The sequence below is a fragment of the Phlebotomus papatasi genome, chromosome 2 (assembly GCF_024763615.1).
Source record: "Phlebotomus papatasi isolate M1 chromosome 2, Ppap_2.1, whole genome shotgun sequence".
Taxonomy (NCBI): domain Eukaryota; kingdom Metazoa; phylum Arthropoda; class Insecta; order Diptera; family Psychodidae; genus Phlebotomus; species Phlebotomus papatasi.
The window spans coordinates 46,944,906-46,961,632 of record NC_077223.1 but is presented as its reverse complement, the minus strand read 5'-3'; the positions used below and the strand labels follow the sequence as shown (position 1 = coordinate 46,961,632).

General features: G+C 34.7%; 1 protein-coding gene across 1 annotated transcript in view; it reads left to right on the top strand.

Moving 5' to 3' along the window:
• Positions 1–16,727, top strand: part of LOC129801346 (uncharacterized) — a 51,119-nt gene extending 34,392 nt beyond the window's left edge. Inside the window, exons 4-10 of the mRNA XM_055846284.1 lie at positions 647–1,423; positions 3,167–3,428; positions 3,866–4,014; positions 8,399–8,539; positions 13,519–13,846; positions 13,921–14,362; positions 16,022–16,727. Of these exons, the coding sequence (XP_055702259.1) occupies positions 647–1,423; positions 3,167–3,428; positions 3,866–4,014; positions 8,399–8,539; positions 13,519–13,846; positions 13,921–14,362; positions 16,022–16,433 (2,511 nt within the window). The 3' untranslated portion in view covers positions 16,434–16,727. The remainder of the gene's footprint in view (positions 1–646; positions 1,424–3,166; positions 3,429–3,865; positions 4,015–8,398; positions 8,540–13,518; positions 13,847–13,920; positions 14,363–16,021) is intronic.

The following is a 16,727-nucleotide window of genomic DNA, read 5'->3' as shown; positions in this document are numbered from 1 at the left end:
ATTATGTATGAAAAAAAATACAAACTTTTACAAATTTGTTTGTGGGTTATACGATTTACGAGCATTTCGTAAGTCCTCAATAGGAATTCACAAACATTTACGAAACATTTTACGCAATATTTTTTTTTTGTGTAGGGTATGTGGCTTACTCATTCAATTATTGTGAAGTTGCTTAAACTTCTTCCAAGATTGAAAGGAATATAATTTTTTTTAAGATACTAGGCTCAATTATGATAATATGGTATCGGAAACAAATTAAAATTTTGCGACTTTATTACTGTTTCAAATAAGCAAAGCAAAGGAAAACCATATGAAGAAGAACTGTACTTAAGAGTAGATCTTCGTGGTCTTTTTAAAAATTTCAAAATTCTAATTTAGGTACGATTCTAAATTATTCCGTTGTACCTTATAGCCACTGCTGTATTATTTATTGAAAATTCGCAAAACTTCTATAAAATTATTTATAGTCGAAGCTATCTTTTGCCGTGAAAAGAAAAATCAGTCTAGTAAATTAATATTGAATTGTCAATGCCCCCAATAGATTTTAATCTCTCCTGACCATGCATTACATGTTAAGTTAGTAGCTTCAAAGAGTCAAAGATATTATTCCATCAACAATGTATGTCATTAATCGATTTCTGCACAGGTGAAAGATACATCGAAGATGGGAATAAAAGATGAGTCCAAGAATAATATAGTGACCGGTAAGCCGCCGGCTCCACCACAGAGAACTGTTGAAATAAGCAAACCTGCCCGTCCTCCGCCACCAAAGAGTGCTGAATTGATACGGAAGCAACAACAGCATTTGGAAATGAATTTGGATAAAACAGACAGCGTGAAGCAGCGAGTTGACAATGTGTATGCCAATCTGGGTGAGGTGAGGTCCTCCATGGCACCAAGGAAGCCCGAGAGGACGGCCAGTATGAGAGAAAGGGAGGCTCAGTTGGAATTGGCCAGGCGACGCACACCGAGAAAACATCAAGAATACCCAGATACAGCTTCAGATATTTCTTCATCCAGCATTTCCCGTGATACACAGGGCACTAATCTCTCGCGATCGGTCAGTGATGCCTCGGAAATATCGGCAGATGGTAAAACACCATCGAAAGATGGCAAAAACTCTGAATCCGATAGCGTGGAAAATAAAGCAAAAGTGAAAGAAGTCACAGAGAATGAACACAATAGTGAAATTGTGCAGCACAAATCTTCAGGTCAGCAGACACTTGCATCTTCAGCGTCGGCCACCACTCATGGGGACACCATTAATGAGCGGAAGCGGCGACTGCTTGAGATTGATCAACACAACATTTCCAGTAAAGTGGAGATGTTCGAGAGGACTATCAGTGATGCGAGACCCAAACAAAATCTCGACATAAAGAGCTCAGTCCAGAAGATGTCCAACACCATCGACAACTATTTGAAGGTATGGACTACAATTTTATTTGATTTGGAAATAAAATTAGGGATTTTTGATTTCACAAAAAAAATTGATTAATCAAACAAAAGGACTTTAAAGATAAATCGTTTAAAAATATTTAAGTTGTTTGGGAAAATATGGAACTGAAAGGCTCGTCATAGACACAAAAGAAGAGGACTTTAAGCCTGGCACGTAGGCTGGGCTAACAATTGTGGAATAATGTTGCTATTCAAATTAAAAATGAAAATCATTTTTAGCACTTTACTGTTCTCAAATGTTTCTACATTATCGACTTTTCTCTCGGTTGGTTCTTGTTTGAGCTGTTTGGTGGTTTTAGAGTACGGCGAAGACAGGGAAAATAGTCGAGACAGGAACCAACACAAAGAAAAGTCGATAATGGAGAAGCACTTGAGAACAGTGAAGTACTAAAAAAACATGTTCATTTTTCATTGGAATAACACCGTAAGTCGCACGTTTTCCATCATCTAAAATTTTTAGTTGCCCTAATTTTTTTCGAGTAGGGTAAATTAAGCTAATTCAAAACTTGCTCCAAATGGAAATTTTTGGCTACTCCAAATGGAAACGTCATTGTTTTTATGATAAATACAGTACTAAATTATTATATTTATATATTTTCTATACCACAGTTTCATTATTTAGTTAATTTTGCTCCAATCAAACCGAAAATCCATTCATATTCACAAATTCTAATTTGTTGATTTCTCAGAAAAATTAAAAGTGTACCTTTTCACCATCGAATTTTTCATCGATCGACCATATTTTTCAATGAAAAACACAATAAGGTGACTGTTGTTTATTCGTTTTGTTTAACATTTATGTCATATTTCTGACTAATTTTAGTTAAATTAAGTGCTACTCTTTATTGTTAACGGTACGTGAAGTTTTCAAATGAAATAATTACCTATTTCGTGAACAAAACGGGTTTTTCTGAAATGTCTGCAGATGCTTCAATAGGAAACCCCGGAAATATGATTTTTTTTTGGAGAGATTTTCTTATTGTTTTATATGGGAAAGGAGAAAAGACAAGGAATAAGAACAAATCCTGCACTCAAGAGCAACTCAACAAGGTTTTGGAAGCCTTTCGTCGCGATTCCACTTACACTGTTTGTCTCCAATTAGAAACTTCCCTTGTCTCCATTTGGATTAATTTGCCTCCAATAGAAGCATTTTACACTCGCGTATTTTTCTTGTATTTAAGAAGTTTTTAAATTATATCTAAAGAATTTTCACTAAACAGTAACATTCTAGAAGAGTCGAGGAACAAATTTATGTAATTCTCTTCAGAAAAAATATGAACTTAATGTGTTGAATCTTCTGTCAAAGTTAAAGCGCCTGGAAATGGTTTTGAATTAGGACATTTACCCTAACTATTTTCTTTAATGAGGTGGACTTTACAGTTGTTATGGCCTCTACACACTAGAGAAATTTATGTCCATATTGAAGCGAATTTTCTACGCTTGTGTAGGAAAAACTCTTCAGTATGGACATAAATTTCGTTAGTGTGTAGAGGCCATTACACTTAATAAATCATAAGGGTTCACTGCATTGTTCTACATCTCTCTCAGTATTACCGTTCTGATGATTTCTTGTAAGAATTAAAAAAAAAAACTATTAATTCTTATTTATAAAAGTATAACAGAAAAACTGTATTGTATACCAAATTTTCTGAAAATTATTCTTTGGAAAATTATTATTTGAAATTTTGAAAAAAATATACACATCTTATAGGATCGAATGAGCTTGTCTGAAGGAAATATTGCCGAAAATCATTCAATCTACACAACTGAGAAGCATCCGGTGAAAACAACCGTTGAAATACGCAACAATGACATTGAACTGCGAGCATATGAGCCAATCATGGTGAAGCAGGACCGCGTGAGTCTCCCGGCAATTTGCAGTGATGAACGCACATCAATTTACGGTGGATCGGTGGCATCGTATCGCTTGAGCCTAGATACACCTCAGAAATTCCATCCAAGCAATAGTTTAGGTAAGTTTGTGAGAGATTTTACTTTCTTGCAGTAAACCAGGCAAAATGTTAAATTGGCAATTTCTGTGCACAAAATTGATTTCCAACCACAAGCCAACTCTCTCGATGGCAAATGCACAATTTTCCAGCTTATATACTTGCAAAAGAAATCTTCTTGAAATGATGGTGCAATCAAATCCAAATACACCCTGAAAACAGGAAATGAGATGCGCTCCGAGTGGTTGGAGGAAAAAGAAGAAGTTGGAGTGATTACTGAGAATGTTGATTAAATTGCAAACTGATGCGAGATGCCAACAACATCGTAAATTCCTTGGCAATTTAATAGACAACCTCAATCATTTTGCCCAAGAATGAATTTTCTCCAAATGATATTCTCATGCTTTTTCACTCTTCATACATTTCACCTTTATCTCCCTTTCACTCTTTTTGTATGATAGCAAACCTGCCCCGAACTGTTTCCATGTCTTATTGCGGATCGGAAATGGGAGAATCGGAAATCTATTCACCATACAGCTTCTGCGGGGGAAGTGAAGCTGGGGGAGATGTAGCCATGGGTGATCCTCAAGATGGATGGTCAAGCCAAGCGGTAAGTTAATAATTCTATTTTAATATTTCATTGAAATAGACAAAGATAAACCGCCGAAAGTTCAGTAGATTTCAATAACTAGGGATTATGTGTTCACTTTTGGATAAGAGAAATTCAAAAATGCGGAAAAAAGCCGTTATGCTCACCTTTGATCTACAAGATTGATCCTTATTAAAAAATCTAAGGTAAGATCTTCAGAGGGTATCCAATTATATAACAGAAAGCATTTGAAGGATCCGGGAGATGCACAAATTGCATTTTTATATTAATTTATACAAAAAAAAGGTAATCCATTTTTTCCAAACCTAATTCTCATACTTAATAATAAAATCTCATTAAAATAATATAAAATAAGCTTATCAGGCAACATAACATCCACGAGTTCCCTGAAGATCCGAGAGGTTTCTAAACAGTACATTTTTATAGGATATTTATCGCTCTACATCTTTTAAAAAGACCATTTTCCTCTATCTTTAGAGAAAATATGCTTATTGAGTCATTTTTCTGAAAGTTATTTTTATCAAGGTGCTCCATAAAAGCTGAGGAATATATTTTATAAGTATTTTATTTAATTGTGATCCGCTTTTTATTATTTAGACTCTCGTAAATAAAAGAATAATTTAGATGACACATTTTTATGAAAAAATTGTTCATAACAACTTTGACGAAGATCATTTTTCTCTATCTTAATGAGAAATGTGCTTTTCAAGTAATTTTCCCGTAATAGAAGTATGAGTTTTCTAGTGTCTTGACATTTTTACCTCTAAGCAACCTAAATCCATATTAGAGAGGGCTTTAACATTTAACAACGCATTTAACATTTACAAATCGTTAGAAAGAACTTATTGTCTTTGGCTTATATTAATGATATATCCAAAGAAACAATTTTTAAATTTTATTTGGGACGCTTCGCCAGCCTTACTAGGCTTTGTAGAATGCTCTCGTGACTCAGACGCTATACCTCAAAAGTACTTTCGTTTCGCATCATTTACCGTGTACTGGTTCACAATCGATTTATTGAATAGATTGAATCGCTCAAAATATTGCCCAAAATACACCTTAGGAGTAACATAATTGAATTTTGGGTGAACATTAGTTCATAACCGATTTTAATCTGTTCTGAATTGTCAGGAATTCCGAGACCTTTCCAACGAGCCCAAACATGGTACCATTAGTATGTAAATACGCTTTCTAGAGCCTTTTTAACTTTTGACCTTAAAAAAACATTATTAGAAATGATTTAACGAGATTTTCGTATAAGGAAATATGAGTCTGGATAACCTTTAAAAAAAAAAACAAATATATAAGAATAACTTCCTTGCGGGAAGGAACTTAGGCCTTCCCGCAAGGGGAGTTCGACGCATCCATTATTATTTCTTCTTATACAGGAATGGGGATGTCAGTCCCATGCCCCGTGGAATCAAGTGCAGTGAAGAAGTTCACTTGATGCAATTCGAACAATTTTAACGCCAGAAAAATTTCTGGTGACCTAAAGGGGATTCGAACCCAGGACACTTGCATCAGAGAGCGAGTGCTCTACCACTTGACCAATTGAGTGCCTTGAGTTCTATATTAAGTCACTATTACTAACCGTTTGACCTCTACTCGTGGTAACGGCTGAACAGATAGACAAACACCATGACGCAAAAAACTCAAAGTTTTATATTTCCAAAATTCGACTCTTTTACATCGATTCTTTTTCTCGAGTGTAGTTAATCATTAGAAATTGTTACCAAACAGTTGTAGATATAACTTTGAGATTTTTCAATGACTCTCCTCCAATTGGTCGACTTAGGGGAAAGTGCCCATGCTTTGTACGGTCCCAAGCTTAATAAAGACTACATTTTTCCTAATTTTCTGAATAAATATTACTCCGAACTTTGACTCATATCATCTGAAATTTTATTAAATTCTCTGTCTGAGTGCATTGAAACCTCAAAATCGCCAAAAAGTGAGTTGGCCCCTTGTAATTTCCAAGGAGCGAAATGTACAAAAAATCTGTTAACTCTTTCGTCTCTTTTGGGACTGTAGTACCCAAAGAAGCATATGCATATTCTATGAAAAACAATGTTTTTTAATTATTCAGAATTGATAAAAATCCGATTCTTGTGGATGATTACAAACTATAAGGATGTCCAAATGTAAGATATTTTTTGTAGGACCTCAATTAATTCCTGAGCTTAGATATTTTTGATTAAAAATTGTGAAATTGGCTTGCAGCATATGCTGCGGTCCGGAAAGAGTTAAGAGAACAGCTTTCGACGAAAATTGCTCCTTATGAACTCTCTTTCCTTAAAAAATGCATTTTTGAAGGAAAGTGCTTGCAGTGTTGTAGATAAAAATATAAAATTTTTGTCAAAAATGCGATTTTTGACGAAATTGCTCATGTGTAGAGGTCTTTACACTTGAAAGAAGTCTTTAACCACAGAGGCAAATTTGAAAAAGTTTTGTTTTGGATATATTTTACAAAGGCGCTATCTAGAATTTATAAACTTATAATTTTTATTGATGTAGGGGAAAGTGACCATGCTTGATACGATCCAAGCTTGATAATAACTATTTTTTTCCTATGTTAATCAATAGTTATGACTCATCGCAATATATTTCAATAGCTGGTGCTAAGCCTCACATTTCCTAAAAAAAATAGGATCCTAGCTCTTTTTTCCTAGTTTCAGGAAGCAAAAATCAAAAATAGGCCCAAAACTGTAATTTCGATACATGATATTTTATAAGTATTTCTTAATTAATGTCGCTGTTCACGAAAACTACTATCATAGGCACATAGAGGGGTCATCAGTACTAATATTTATGTAAAAATATTTGTACTTGGTGGACACTGTTTTTGTGGGTGGTAACAAATTCATAAATTCTACTTGTGTCCATCCTATATTCTAAGAAGGGTCCATGAATGATAATTTTAATGTGGCAACTATATCATTAGATGTGATTCTTTCATATTTACACATATTGCAATCCGCCAATTTTACCGACAATTGACATAATCTTCAACCCTGTTGCCTAAATTTTAAGGTTGCAGAGTGTCATTTTCATAGACTCAAAGTGAAAAAATGGTTTTCGCTAGCGCCCTAATGTCATAAAAACATGGCTTAGAAAAATTACATAAAAGTGATCTTAAAACTAATAGCCAGTCGTACAAACGATTTAAGCAGATAGATTAGAGTTCCGTCTAAATATTGATGTGCAATTTTTTGTATCCGGTGAAATTTTTGCAGTGAAAATGGGCCTCCGAATTGTCGAATCAATTATTATACAGGAAGGCCCCGGACCCAACTTGTATAAAAATCGCCACTGAATTTCCATTTTCTTCTTGAGGAAAATCTAAGGATTTCCAGGAACTTTCTGAGGTTGGATTATGAACCTAATAAGTGAGACATTTTATTTGTCATAGTGGAAGAATCGCTTCGGTTTGTGTGTTAATCAGAAAATAATCACAAACCTTGGACATTATTTTACAGTATCAAGCATGGTCACTTTCCCCTATTGCTTTGAAACTTGAAAATAGTATATTTTTAAAGATCAATACATGAATACCAAATAACTAGTACATTTTTCTTAATTTGTCACAAAAACGTGGCAATATTTTACCGAGTTTTGATTTTGGAGAAGAACAATGGATAATTTTAGCAAATTTTGAAACAGAGATTGGCTTTCTCAGGGGGGGCAGACGCTGGTTAGAAAAACAACGATAAAAATGAAACCAATGAACAAAACCAATAAAAGGTCTTATATCTGGCGTTCGAAAAGCCAACAGAGTATGATTTGGTCTATTTTTTGTCTCTATGAACGATAGGGACAAAAATAGGCCAAAAATTGAAGTAATTTTTCTAACAATACCAATGAGTGATAATTTTCAATCTAATGAAAAATATTATGTTTGAGTATTGTAGTTTCTTTTCGCAGAAGGGTTTTGCTTAAAAAAAATTGGAAGTATAAAATATATTTAAAATTATTTTTCATAATGAGAATTTAAAAATTCGTCTTTTTTGAGCTTAAAAATTTACTATATAGCAAATAGCTGGAGATTTCCAATAAATATCCTAGATTCCTTCAACCTTCTACTTTGCAATTACGTACAAACATAAGGAAAAAGTAACTATAGGTAGTCAGGAAAAATAATTTTCTTTATGGGACACCGGTGTCCCAATCGTCCTTAAAGGGTTAAACACGTTTATGAATTGTAAGAAATTTTCGTCAAAAATTGCATTTTTGACAGAATTTTGATGTTTCCGCCTGCAGTACTGGAGGCAATTTCCTTAAAAAATAATTTTTTGACGAACATTGCTCTGATTAAAAAAATATTTAAAGATTGTGTTGATCTACAGAAAGTTAAAATTTGAATATTCTATTTCTTTTGTAATTGCAGAATGCCAAATCGCGACAAATGAAGACAACCAATCGACTTAGAATGAGGAAAGGACGAAGTGTTGTGCACAAGAACCTGGAAGACAATTATGGAGCAGTTGTTGTGGCAAATCATGAGGCTCTGGCACAAGTTCTCGATCAGGTATGTGTCCATCAATTTCTTGTACGCGTGAAAAGAAAGATCTTTTGCACAAGCAAAAGAAAAATACCATCAAGCATTTATTACAATGTGAGAAAGTAAAATTGCAATTCAATTGAATAACGACGAATGTGGCTTTTCCACGAAGATGCAAACTGCAAAACATGTTGCTTTTTGCAAGAAGAAAAAAAACCAATGGAGATAGAGATGGAGAGATACTTTGGAATTATGAAAATCGACATATTCACTCTGTCTCTTCATTATTGTTTCACTGACTTTTCTTTCTCTTTGAAGTAATTTAATATGTAGATATTAATTGCAAATGAATTGGTCGTTCAGTTTTTGCCACCTTTGATAAATGAAAATTGATGGAGAAACTCATTTTTTTTTAATTTTACCTATTTCACTTTTCACTTACATTTATTTGGGCCACAAGTGTGGGAAAGAATTTCTGTATTGTATAAATGGAGTCGATTTTGATGTGAATGAATTCAAAAGAAGGTGATTTCAATGAAGATGATTATATTCCCTGATTGACGGAACATCAATAGCCGTGTTTTTTTTTTAAATAAACGTACAGGTCAAGGTCTCGAGACTTGAGTCAAGTTCATAATGACCATTTAACCACGCAAGAAATCCCAATGGCCAAATCGTGATTCTGACTTCTAGACCAAACAAACAAGTAATTTTCTTGTAAAAATCCAATAATTCTTCTCTTTTTTATTTTTACTTAACAATTGAAAGTCATTTCAATAATTTTTCATCGCGGAATGAGGCTCAGTAATTAGACAGCTAAATACGGTTGATATCAAATTCCTGCCATTTTTCCTCTCCCCTCCTAACTCGTTCAGGGAAATGAAACTGGTGCGATTTTATAATTTAATTTATGAAAAAAATAGTAGAGAGAAAAAAATGCATTAAAACTTTCACTAGAGCGAAATATATCTCGTCGAGTATGAATTAATTTATGCTCCTCAACCAAAGAGTTTATTGCTCTGTTCTGACCAAATAAAGAAAAAAAATTGTACTTTATTATTTTTTATGCTAAGCTGAAGACACTGAAAACATGAAAATTTTACACCTTCCACCCTCCTCGGGCGGTGAAAATTTTTCAGATAATTCACTTCTTTGTTTTGTTTTCTTGTAGTTGATGTTATTAAAACATGATTTCTCTTGCTAGAAAATTGAGAGTTATATTGTAGAAATTTTTCCATTTAATAAAATTTAATTCTTTTATTAGAATCCAACGAGTGCAACGCACAATTCAAAGTCACATATCTGTGTGTAGTTCTATAGAACTTCTTTTCCACATAACAATTTCACCTTATTGTAGTCGTCACAATATCATGATCTCAACGCAAAATTTTTCTCAAAAGTGTCTTTTCACGAAAAATGAGGGCAAATATAATTTAAATGTTTTTTTCTTGTCCAGTGTGTTCCGGTCTTTATTATAAATTCAACAAGTTGAAGACAAAGGGACAACCGGCAAGGCGTCGCAACTTCGCAAAATGTGCATAATTGCAACAAAAATTGGTTTCATATAAATTAAATCGCAAAAAAAACCACAAATAAATTTAGAATAAAAATTCAATATCGATAAAATACCGGTTCACAGCATAATGAATTCAAGACTTCGAGTGCGTTAACGTTTGTAATAAAGGTCAAGAAAACGCTCTCTAAAGCAGTGAAATAGGGTGAGTCAATTGAACGGCAACTAAATTTAGATTGCACTAACTTTGAAGCCGATTGTGAAGTATGCTCATATTTTGCAAATTTTTCGGTTAAAAACCCAAAAATTATTTATTCAATTTGATTTTCTTAACCGTGAACTCAGACATGATGGCGCGATTGCTTTTTATTTGGCGGAAAGGGTTGAAAATCTGACGTGATTAAATTTCTTGAGATTTATAACTTGATAGAGGGATAGTAATGCCAGCCTAAAAAAAATGCTATGGTGGATTACAATCAACGACTTTGCGAAGGTTTCAAAGTGCTCAAACACGTGACTTATATGCTATATAATCACTCAAAACACTGATTGCCCAAAATATCTTAGGAATAATATAATTGAATTTCGTATAGGAATTAGTTTATCGGTTATGAAGCGAATTTGGTTCAAGTTTGTCGGGAATTCAAAGACCTTTCCAACTGACCCAAACATAATATCATTTGGCAGTGCTTGACCTTGAAAAGCCGTTATGAGGAATGATTCAACGGTATTTTCGGATTTGGACGAAATGTCCACTTGGCTAATCTCTAAAACAGAGGTGAGCAAGAGCCGTACGAAACCGCACAAACGTCAAATGACAACTGTACGTCAGTGGTCAAATGGTTTTTGCTCCTGCTCTAAAATATATCTAAAATGAAATAAATCGCACGGCGCGTTTTCAAGCAATCCCTCCCTCTATCTCTAACCGTTTTACCTCTTGGCGTCGTAATGGCCAGACGGATGGACAGTCGGACAAGCAGCATGACGTCAAAAAACTCGAAACTCAGATTTCCAAAATTCTACCAAAATACGATCTTTTACTGTGCTATCACACTGAGATCTTTTCAATTTGTGAATTCAAATTCATCTTCAGAGGAATTGTTCTTATGCGTTATTTTGCATTAAAAATAAATTATATTGTTAGATTTTCACTTACAATAGACTCTCACTCAATCGGCTCTTTTTCAATCGGGCGAAAAATTTTGTTGACAAATTTCACGTTTAATTATGAAGCTAATTCGCTCAAATTCGCTATAGTTCTTCCTATTTTATCGTGATTCTTTATAATTGAGCGCTTTTTGTGGAATTTACAAAGGCTTTGATGCTCAATTCTATCGCTAAACCGGATGACATTTTGCCCCATATTCCCGATTGAGAGAGAGTCTACTGTATTTATTGGTTCACAAAAATACAGTGAGTGAATTTCAAATAGGGACGGAGCTATAGTGTGAGTGGTTTATAAGTCTGATCGACTTAATATTTTTTTTTGTATATTATAGACTTATCTAACGACACTTTTTTTTCGGTAGGGGAGACTGGGGCTAAAAGTCACAAAAGGGATATTTTATTTTTTTACAAGCTACTCGAGCGCTTCAAAAATTTCTAATTAGTGCAGTTTTATAAGAAATTTACTGCTCTACAACTTTGTGAAAGTCATTTTCCTCCATTTTGTAAGGAAATACATTTATCGAGCTGTTTTCTAAAAGGTAATTTTGTGACCATTCTCAAAAATGCTGGGGCAAATAGTACCAGGTATCGGATATTATCACATTTTGTTTCGCTTTATTACGGGTTTTCATACATTTAAAAAAAATAGCTAGGTGACATATTTTCATAGGAAATTTATTCCTCTACATCTTTTTAAAACACAGTTTTCTATATCTGAACGAGAAAAGCGCTTTTCAAGCTATTTTAAAATAAAACACACAAGAGACTGCTAATCATTTGACCAATGCAAACAATAAGCGGCGAGACATGATAATGACGTTTCTTTTCGCCGTGAGACATCAGAAATTGCTTCGCTTTTTTGTTACTTTTTGCTCTATACCTTTTGTTACTTTTTACCCCAAGTGGTCATTTTTAATAAAAGGATTTCTGGAGAAAAGAATCTTTGTAAAATTCTAAAATATATAGATAGTGGTTTCATATTCAAAGAATCCAAATAATTTAACAAATATTTACCAGGGCATCAATTTTCGAAAATAAGTAGGTCAAAATTTATATCTGTTGCAAGGAAAACATTTCAAAAATAGGGCTAAAAATTTCAATATTTTTTTTTATTTTATGAATTCCTTGTTCTAATTCTAAGAAACTTACGAATTTGAAGAAGGTCTATGGAGGCCATCTATGAAAAAAAAATTTAAGCCGCTATCTCTTTTATCTTGGAAGATATTGAATTTTTAAATTTTCAATTTGTGACTTTTTGCCCCAGTCTCCGCTACCTTTCAAATAAAAATACAAATAGAAAAGTTGACCCCTGTCCGATATAGGTCATTTTAAAATTTTTAACAAAAATTGAAAGTGAGAAATAAAGTGCGAGACGTAATTTTTGATGCCCTCTATCTGGGGCCAGGAATTCTTTTTGGCAAAAAGAAAAAAATATGTTGGGTATTTTAACATTATTTTAAATTCAAAAACATCTTACGACTCTTCCTTCCTCCGGGTGAATTGAGACCTATATCGAAATTTAATTATGTATTTTTTAAAGGAAAAAATACTAAAAAAATTAAAATAAGTTAGTTGAAAGAATAAATAGGAAGAATAAATCCTCAGTGATTTGAATACTTTAATTCTGACTCTTCATGGAAGCATTCCTTTGCAAATTAGCGCGATTCCATAGCATATCTAATTCCCTTTCGTTGCATTCGCTATAATTTGCTGCATTAATCTCAAGCACTAAGCTAAGGACTTGCAAAAGAAAATGAGAGCAACATGTAAAAAAAATGTAATGCATATTTTTAATTTTTGCTGCGAAAATATACACCGTGTTGATTTCACGCATATAAACATTCTATGTTTTGTGATAAATTTTACCTCCTCTTCATCTCTAAAAATTATGCCTCATTGTTATCATGATGGTTCTCACTAAAAAAGGGGTGAGGACGTGAAGAGAGTGAGAGATGGCAAATGAATCCGGCAGTTTGTAATTCAAATCGACACGAGATGACGATGTGGAGAGGAGACACAAGAAAAGCCACGTTTCGGTGGGAATTTTCTCAAGCGAGTCGATTAAAATAATTGCATGGTAATTTTAATTAATGAAAGGGAGTGCCTAGAGAGGGAAACGATAGTTTATTTTGGAAAACCATGTCAAGTTGAGAAAAATATTATTATGCATAGCATATCATACTTTTTATAATTGGATCAAAAAGTGGACACTGGGGTATAGAAATTGCTTTATGTGACCCTGACATTCTTTATCTGTTATCCACGGATTTTCTTTTAGAATACAGAAAAGTTAATTGAAATAATCTTACCTTGTTTTCTCTTGTAGCTGCAGCAATCACCTCCCATTCCAATTATCTTGCGTCCCTTGGCCAATTCGATGAACTTGCGCTTCGACGAATTCTCCATCGTTGAGGGAGGTCGAGCCGTGGTGATCGGACGAAGAGCCTTCCACGCTGCCATGTGGGCCCCCAATCAAACGCCTGTCACCCTAGCCCTCACTGCTGATTGCAATCAAATGTCTGGAGTGGCTGGAGAATTGAAACAATTGTCAGGAGCCGCTAGTGGAGCCCTCAATCCCATCACAGAATTCTGTGACCTTGTACCCAGCAACTTTCTGCCTCTAATGCCCAGCATTCAAATCCGACTAGTACAAGGTACAATCATCTTTGATCTCCAATCTCACGCAATTTCATTTTATCAGAAACAAACATCTTCTAAATCTTTTCAGCCTCAATCTCAGTCCTTCCTCGGATGCTAGTAGATACCCTTATGTCATTGGGATCAATTCTCAAGTCCAAGGTGGACAATCAGAAGGCATCCCGAACGGCATTTGGTGGTTCAATTCCCAATCTGTCCACGGCTAAGGACTCCGTCCAAATGCCCGTACGTGGTTCCGTGCAAAATCTTTCAGTACTCAATGAGGACGACACGGAGGAATGTGAATTGGACTCTATCGTCAGTGCCCTGACACCCAATCCAACAGGCCTATGTAACACATCCGATGAGATTCTTTGTCGTGAAGTGGGTTTTGTAATGCTACAATTGATCAATGGCCTTAAAAATCTTCAAGCGAAGGGCATTGAGGAGATGCCTCTGACGCTCTCAAACGTCATCCTTTGCAAGGAAGTGGACAACAAAGAGGCTCAGGCGAGACTCTGTGTCCTGCAAAGGTAAGTCTTCGGGAGCAGAGCCCGGCGCGCGCTGACTTTTAACCGTTTTTAGCGCGCCGCCCAGCTTTTTTCTTAGTCGCCGCCGCCAAGAAATTTTGAATTTTTCTTGACGGAAATTTTGAATTTTTTTATTCACCCTGTTTTCATATTTACTCAAATTTAAAAATCGATTTTCTTTTGAAACCTGTGCTTCACAATTTATTTTTCTCACAAAAAGACTCTTTTCCGTAAATTTCTCACGCTGCTTTTTTGAGTTCTTTTTTTCATAATTCTTTTAATTTTATATTTTGTATTTTTTAAACGCTATCCAAAATCGTGTTTCAAACACGCACAGCACGATCATAAAATGGTTAAGAATGCGCTTAAAAATACGCACAGCTCAATCGAAAGTTGGTTAAGCATGCGCTTAAAATCACGCACAGCTCAATCGAAAACCGTTAAGTATGCGCTTAAAATCACGCACAGCTCACTCATGGAACGGTCTTAAGCGTAATCTTAACCGTTTGTTATTGAGCTGTGCGTGATTTTAAGCGCATTCCTAACCATTTTACGATTGAGCTGTGCGTTATTTTAAGCGCATTCCTAACCATTTCACGATTGAGCTGTGCGTGTGTTTAAGCGCAATATTAACCGTTTTGTGTCTCAGCTGTGCATGTTTTTAGGCACAATAACCGTTTTATGCTCAAGCTGTGCGTATTGTCAAGCGGTATATCAACCATTTTGTACTTGAGCTGTGCGTGTTTTTAAGCGGAATATCAACCGTTTTGTGCTTAACCTGTTTGCGTTTTTAAGCTGAATAATAAATGTTTTATGCTTAAGCTATGCGTAATTTTTAAGCACAATATTAAACGTTTTGTGCTTAAGCTGTGCGTATTTTTACGCTCATGCTTGATGTAAGCATGTTCTCAGCACAATCTTGCCCGTTTTAAGCCTGAGTTGTGCGTGTTTTCAGCACCATTTTATTTAACAAATAGAGATAAAACCTTAAAAATACACAAATTTCATAACTAGAAATAGTAACGGACCTTCTAAAAAGTGAAGATTTTTATGCATATTATATCGTACTCCATACAATATTTATATGGTTTGGAATAGAACTGAAAAAGTAAATGAGATTGTTAAGAATCTCACCTAATAAATGTTATTATCGTAATAATTATAGTCGTTTAATTAAAAAGTGCAGTTTAATTTCTGAATTAATGAATAACTGAACGATTTCCAAGACGGTTTGAGTATTGTTATTTTTCTGAAACTACGTAAAGGTTTCACTTCAGCTCATAGAATTATTTCCTTTGTCAAATAATTGTCAAACAATTTAAAAAAAAAAACCCCAAAGCGATAATTTACAGAGCTTTCACGAACTGCTTTTCTTGAACAAAAAAAAAACGGAATATTTGAAAACAGCAGATTTTGTTTAAATTTCTGCATGCAATTCGAACAAAAACAACCGGTGGGCCTGGCGCCGCCGCCGCCGAGAGTTTTGGCTGGCGCGCCGGCGTGCCAGCCGCCGCTGACTGAAAAAAGAAATTTAGCCACCGCCGCCGAAAGGCGTCTCGCGCCGGGCTCTGTTCGGAAGTGATCAAATCTTTTTCAAAGCCAGTTTAGTTTGGTTTTTGTAAGAAATACAATAAACTTAAAAATGTCTTTTTCATTTTATAGTCTTTCATCAGATGCTTCTCGCGATGAGGATGATGCCATGGGGACACTGTGTCAGTGCGCTCAAGTTGCTCTCACTCAAATGCTCCCTGCCACAAAATTGACACCCATTCTGGCAGATATTTTAAGTCAGGAACGCTCAGAGACTCTCTCCAAGACCAAATCCATCTTAGAATTTGCACTATGGGGTCCGTCTGATGTGACACTGACGGGAGCGCCCAGGGAAAGGGAACTGGCCCTCCAACGATGGCTCGATCTAGAGCGTGCCACTGTCCTGCATGGTCTTGTTAGGAGCAGAGTAGAGCTTACGGTGTACGATGAATGTCACCTTATGTTCCTCGTACGATCCAATGCAAAAATCATGAGTGAAGCAGCTGCCCTTCTTCACAATTTCAATAAACTTGATCCAAGATAGACATGAGAATTAAGGGAACTTGTAAAATAAATTATAAATTACATTTTATTATTTTTACTTATTCCCCCTCCCCCCCTAAAATTTCAAATGACCAGAAGAAATATACTTTGTTAAATTATTTACTGGTGACTTTTTTTTATTATAATTATCTCCCTACTCATCCATAATTATTTTGTACTACATTACATAACATGAATTATCCAAAAGATTAAGAAGTCTATTATTAATAATTATAAAAATTATATTGTGTAGAAAATTGAAATTAAACAATAAAATTATTATTGAAAAACTGAA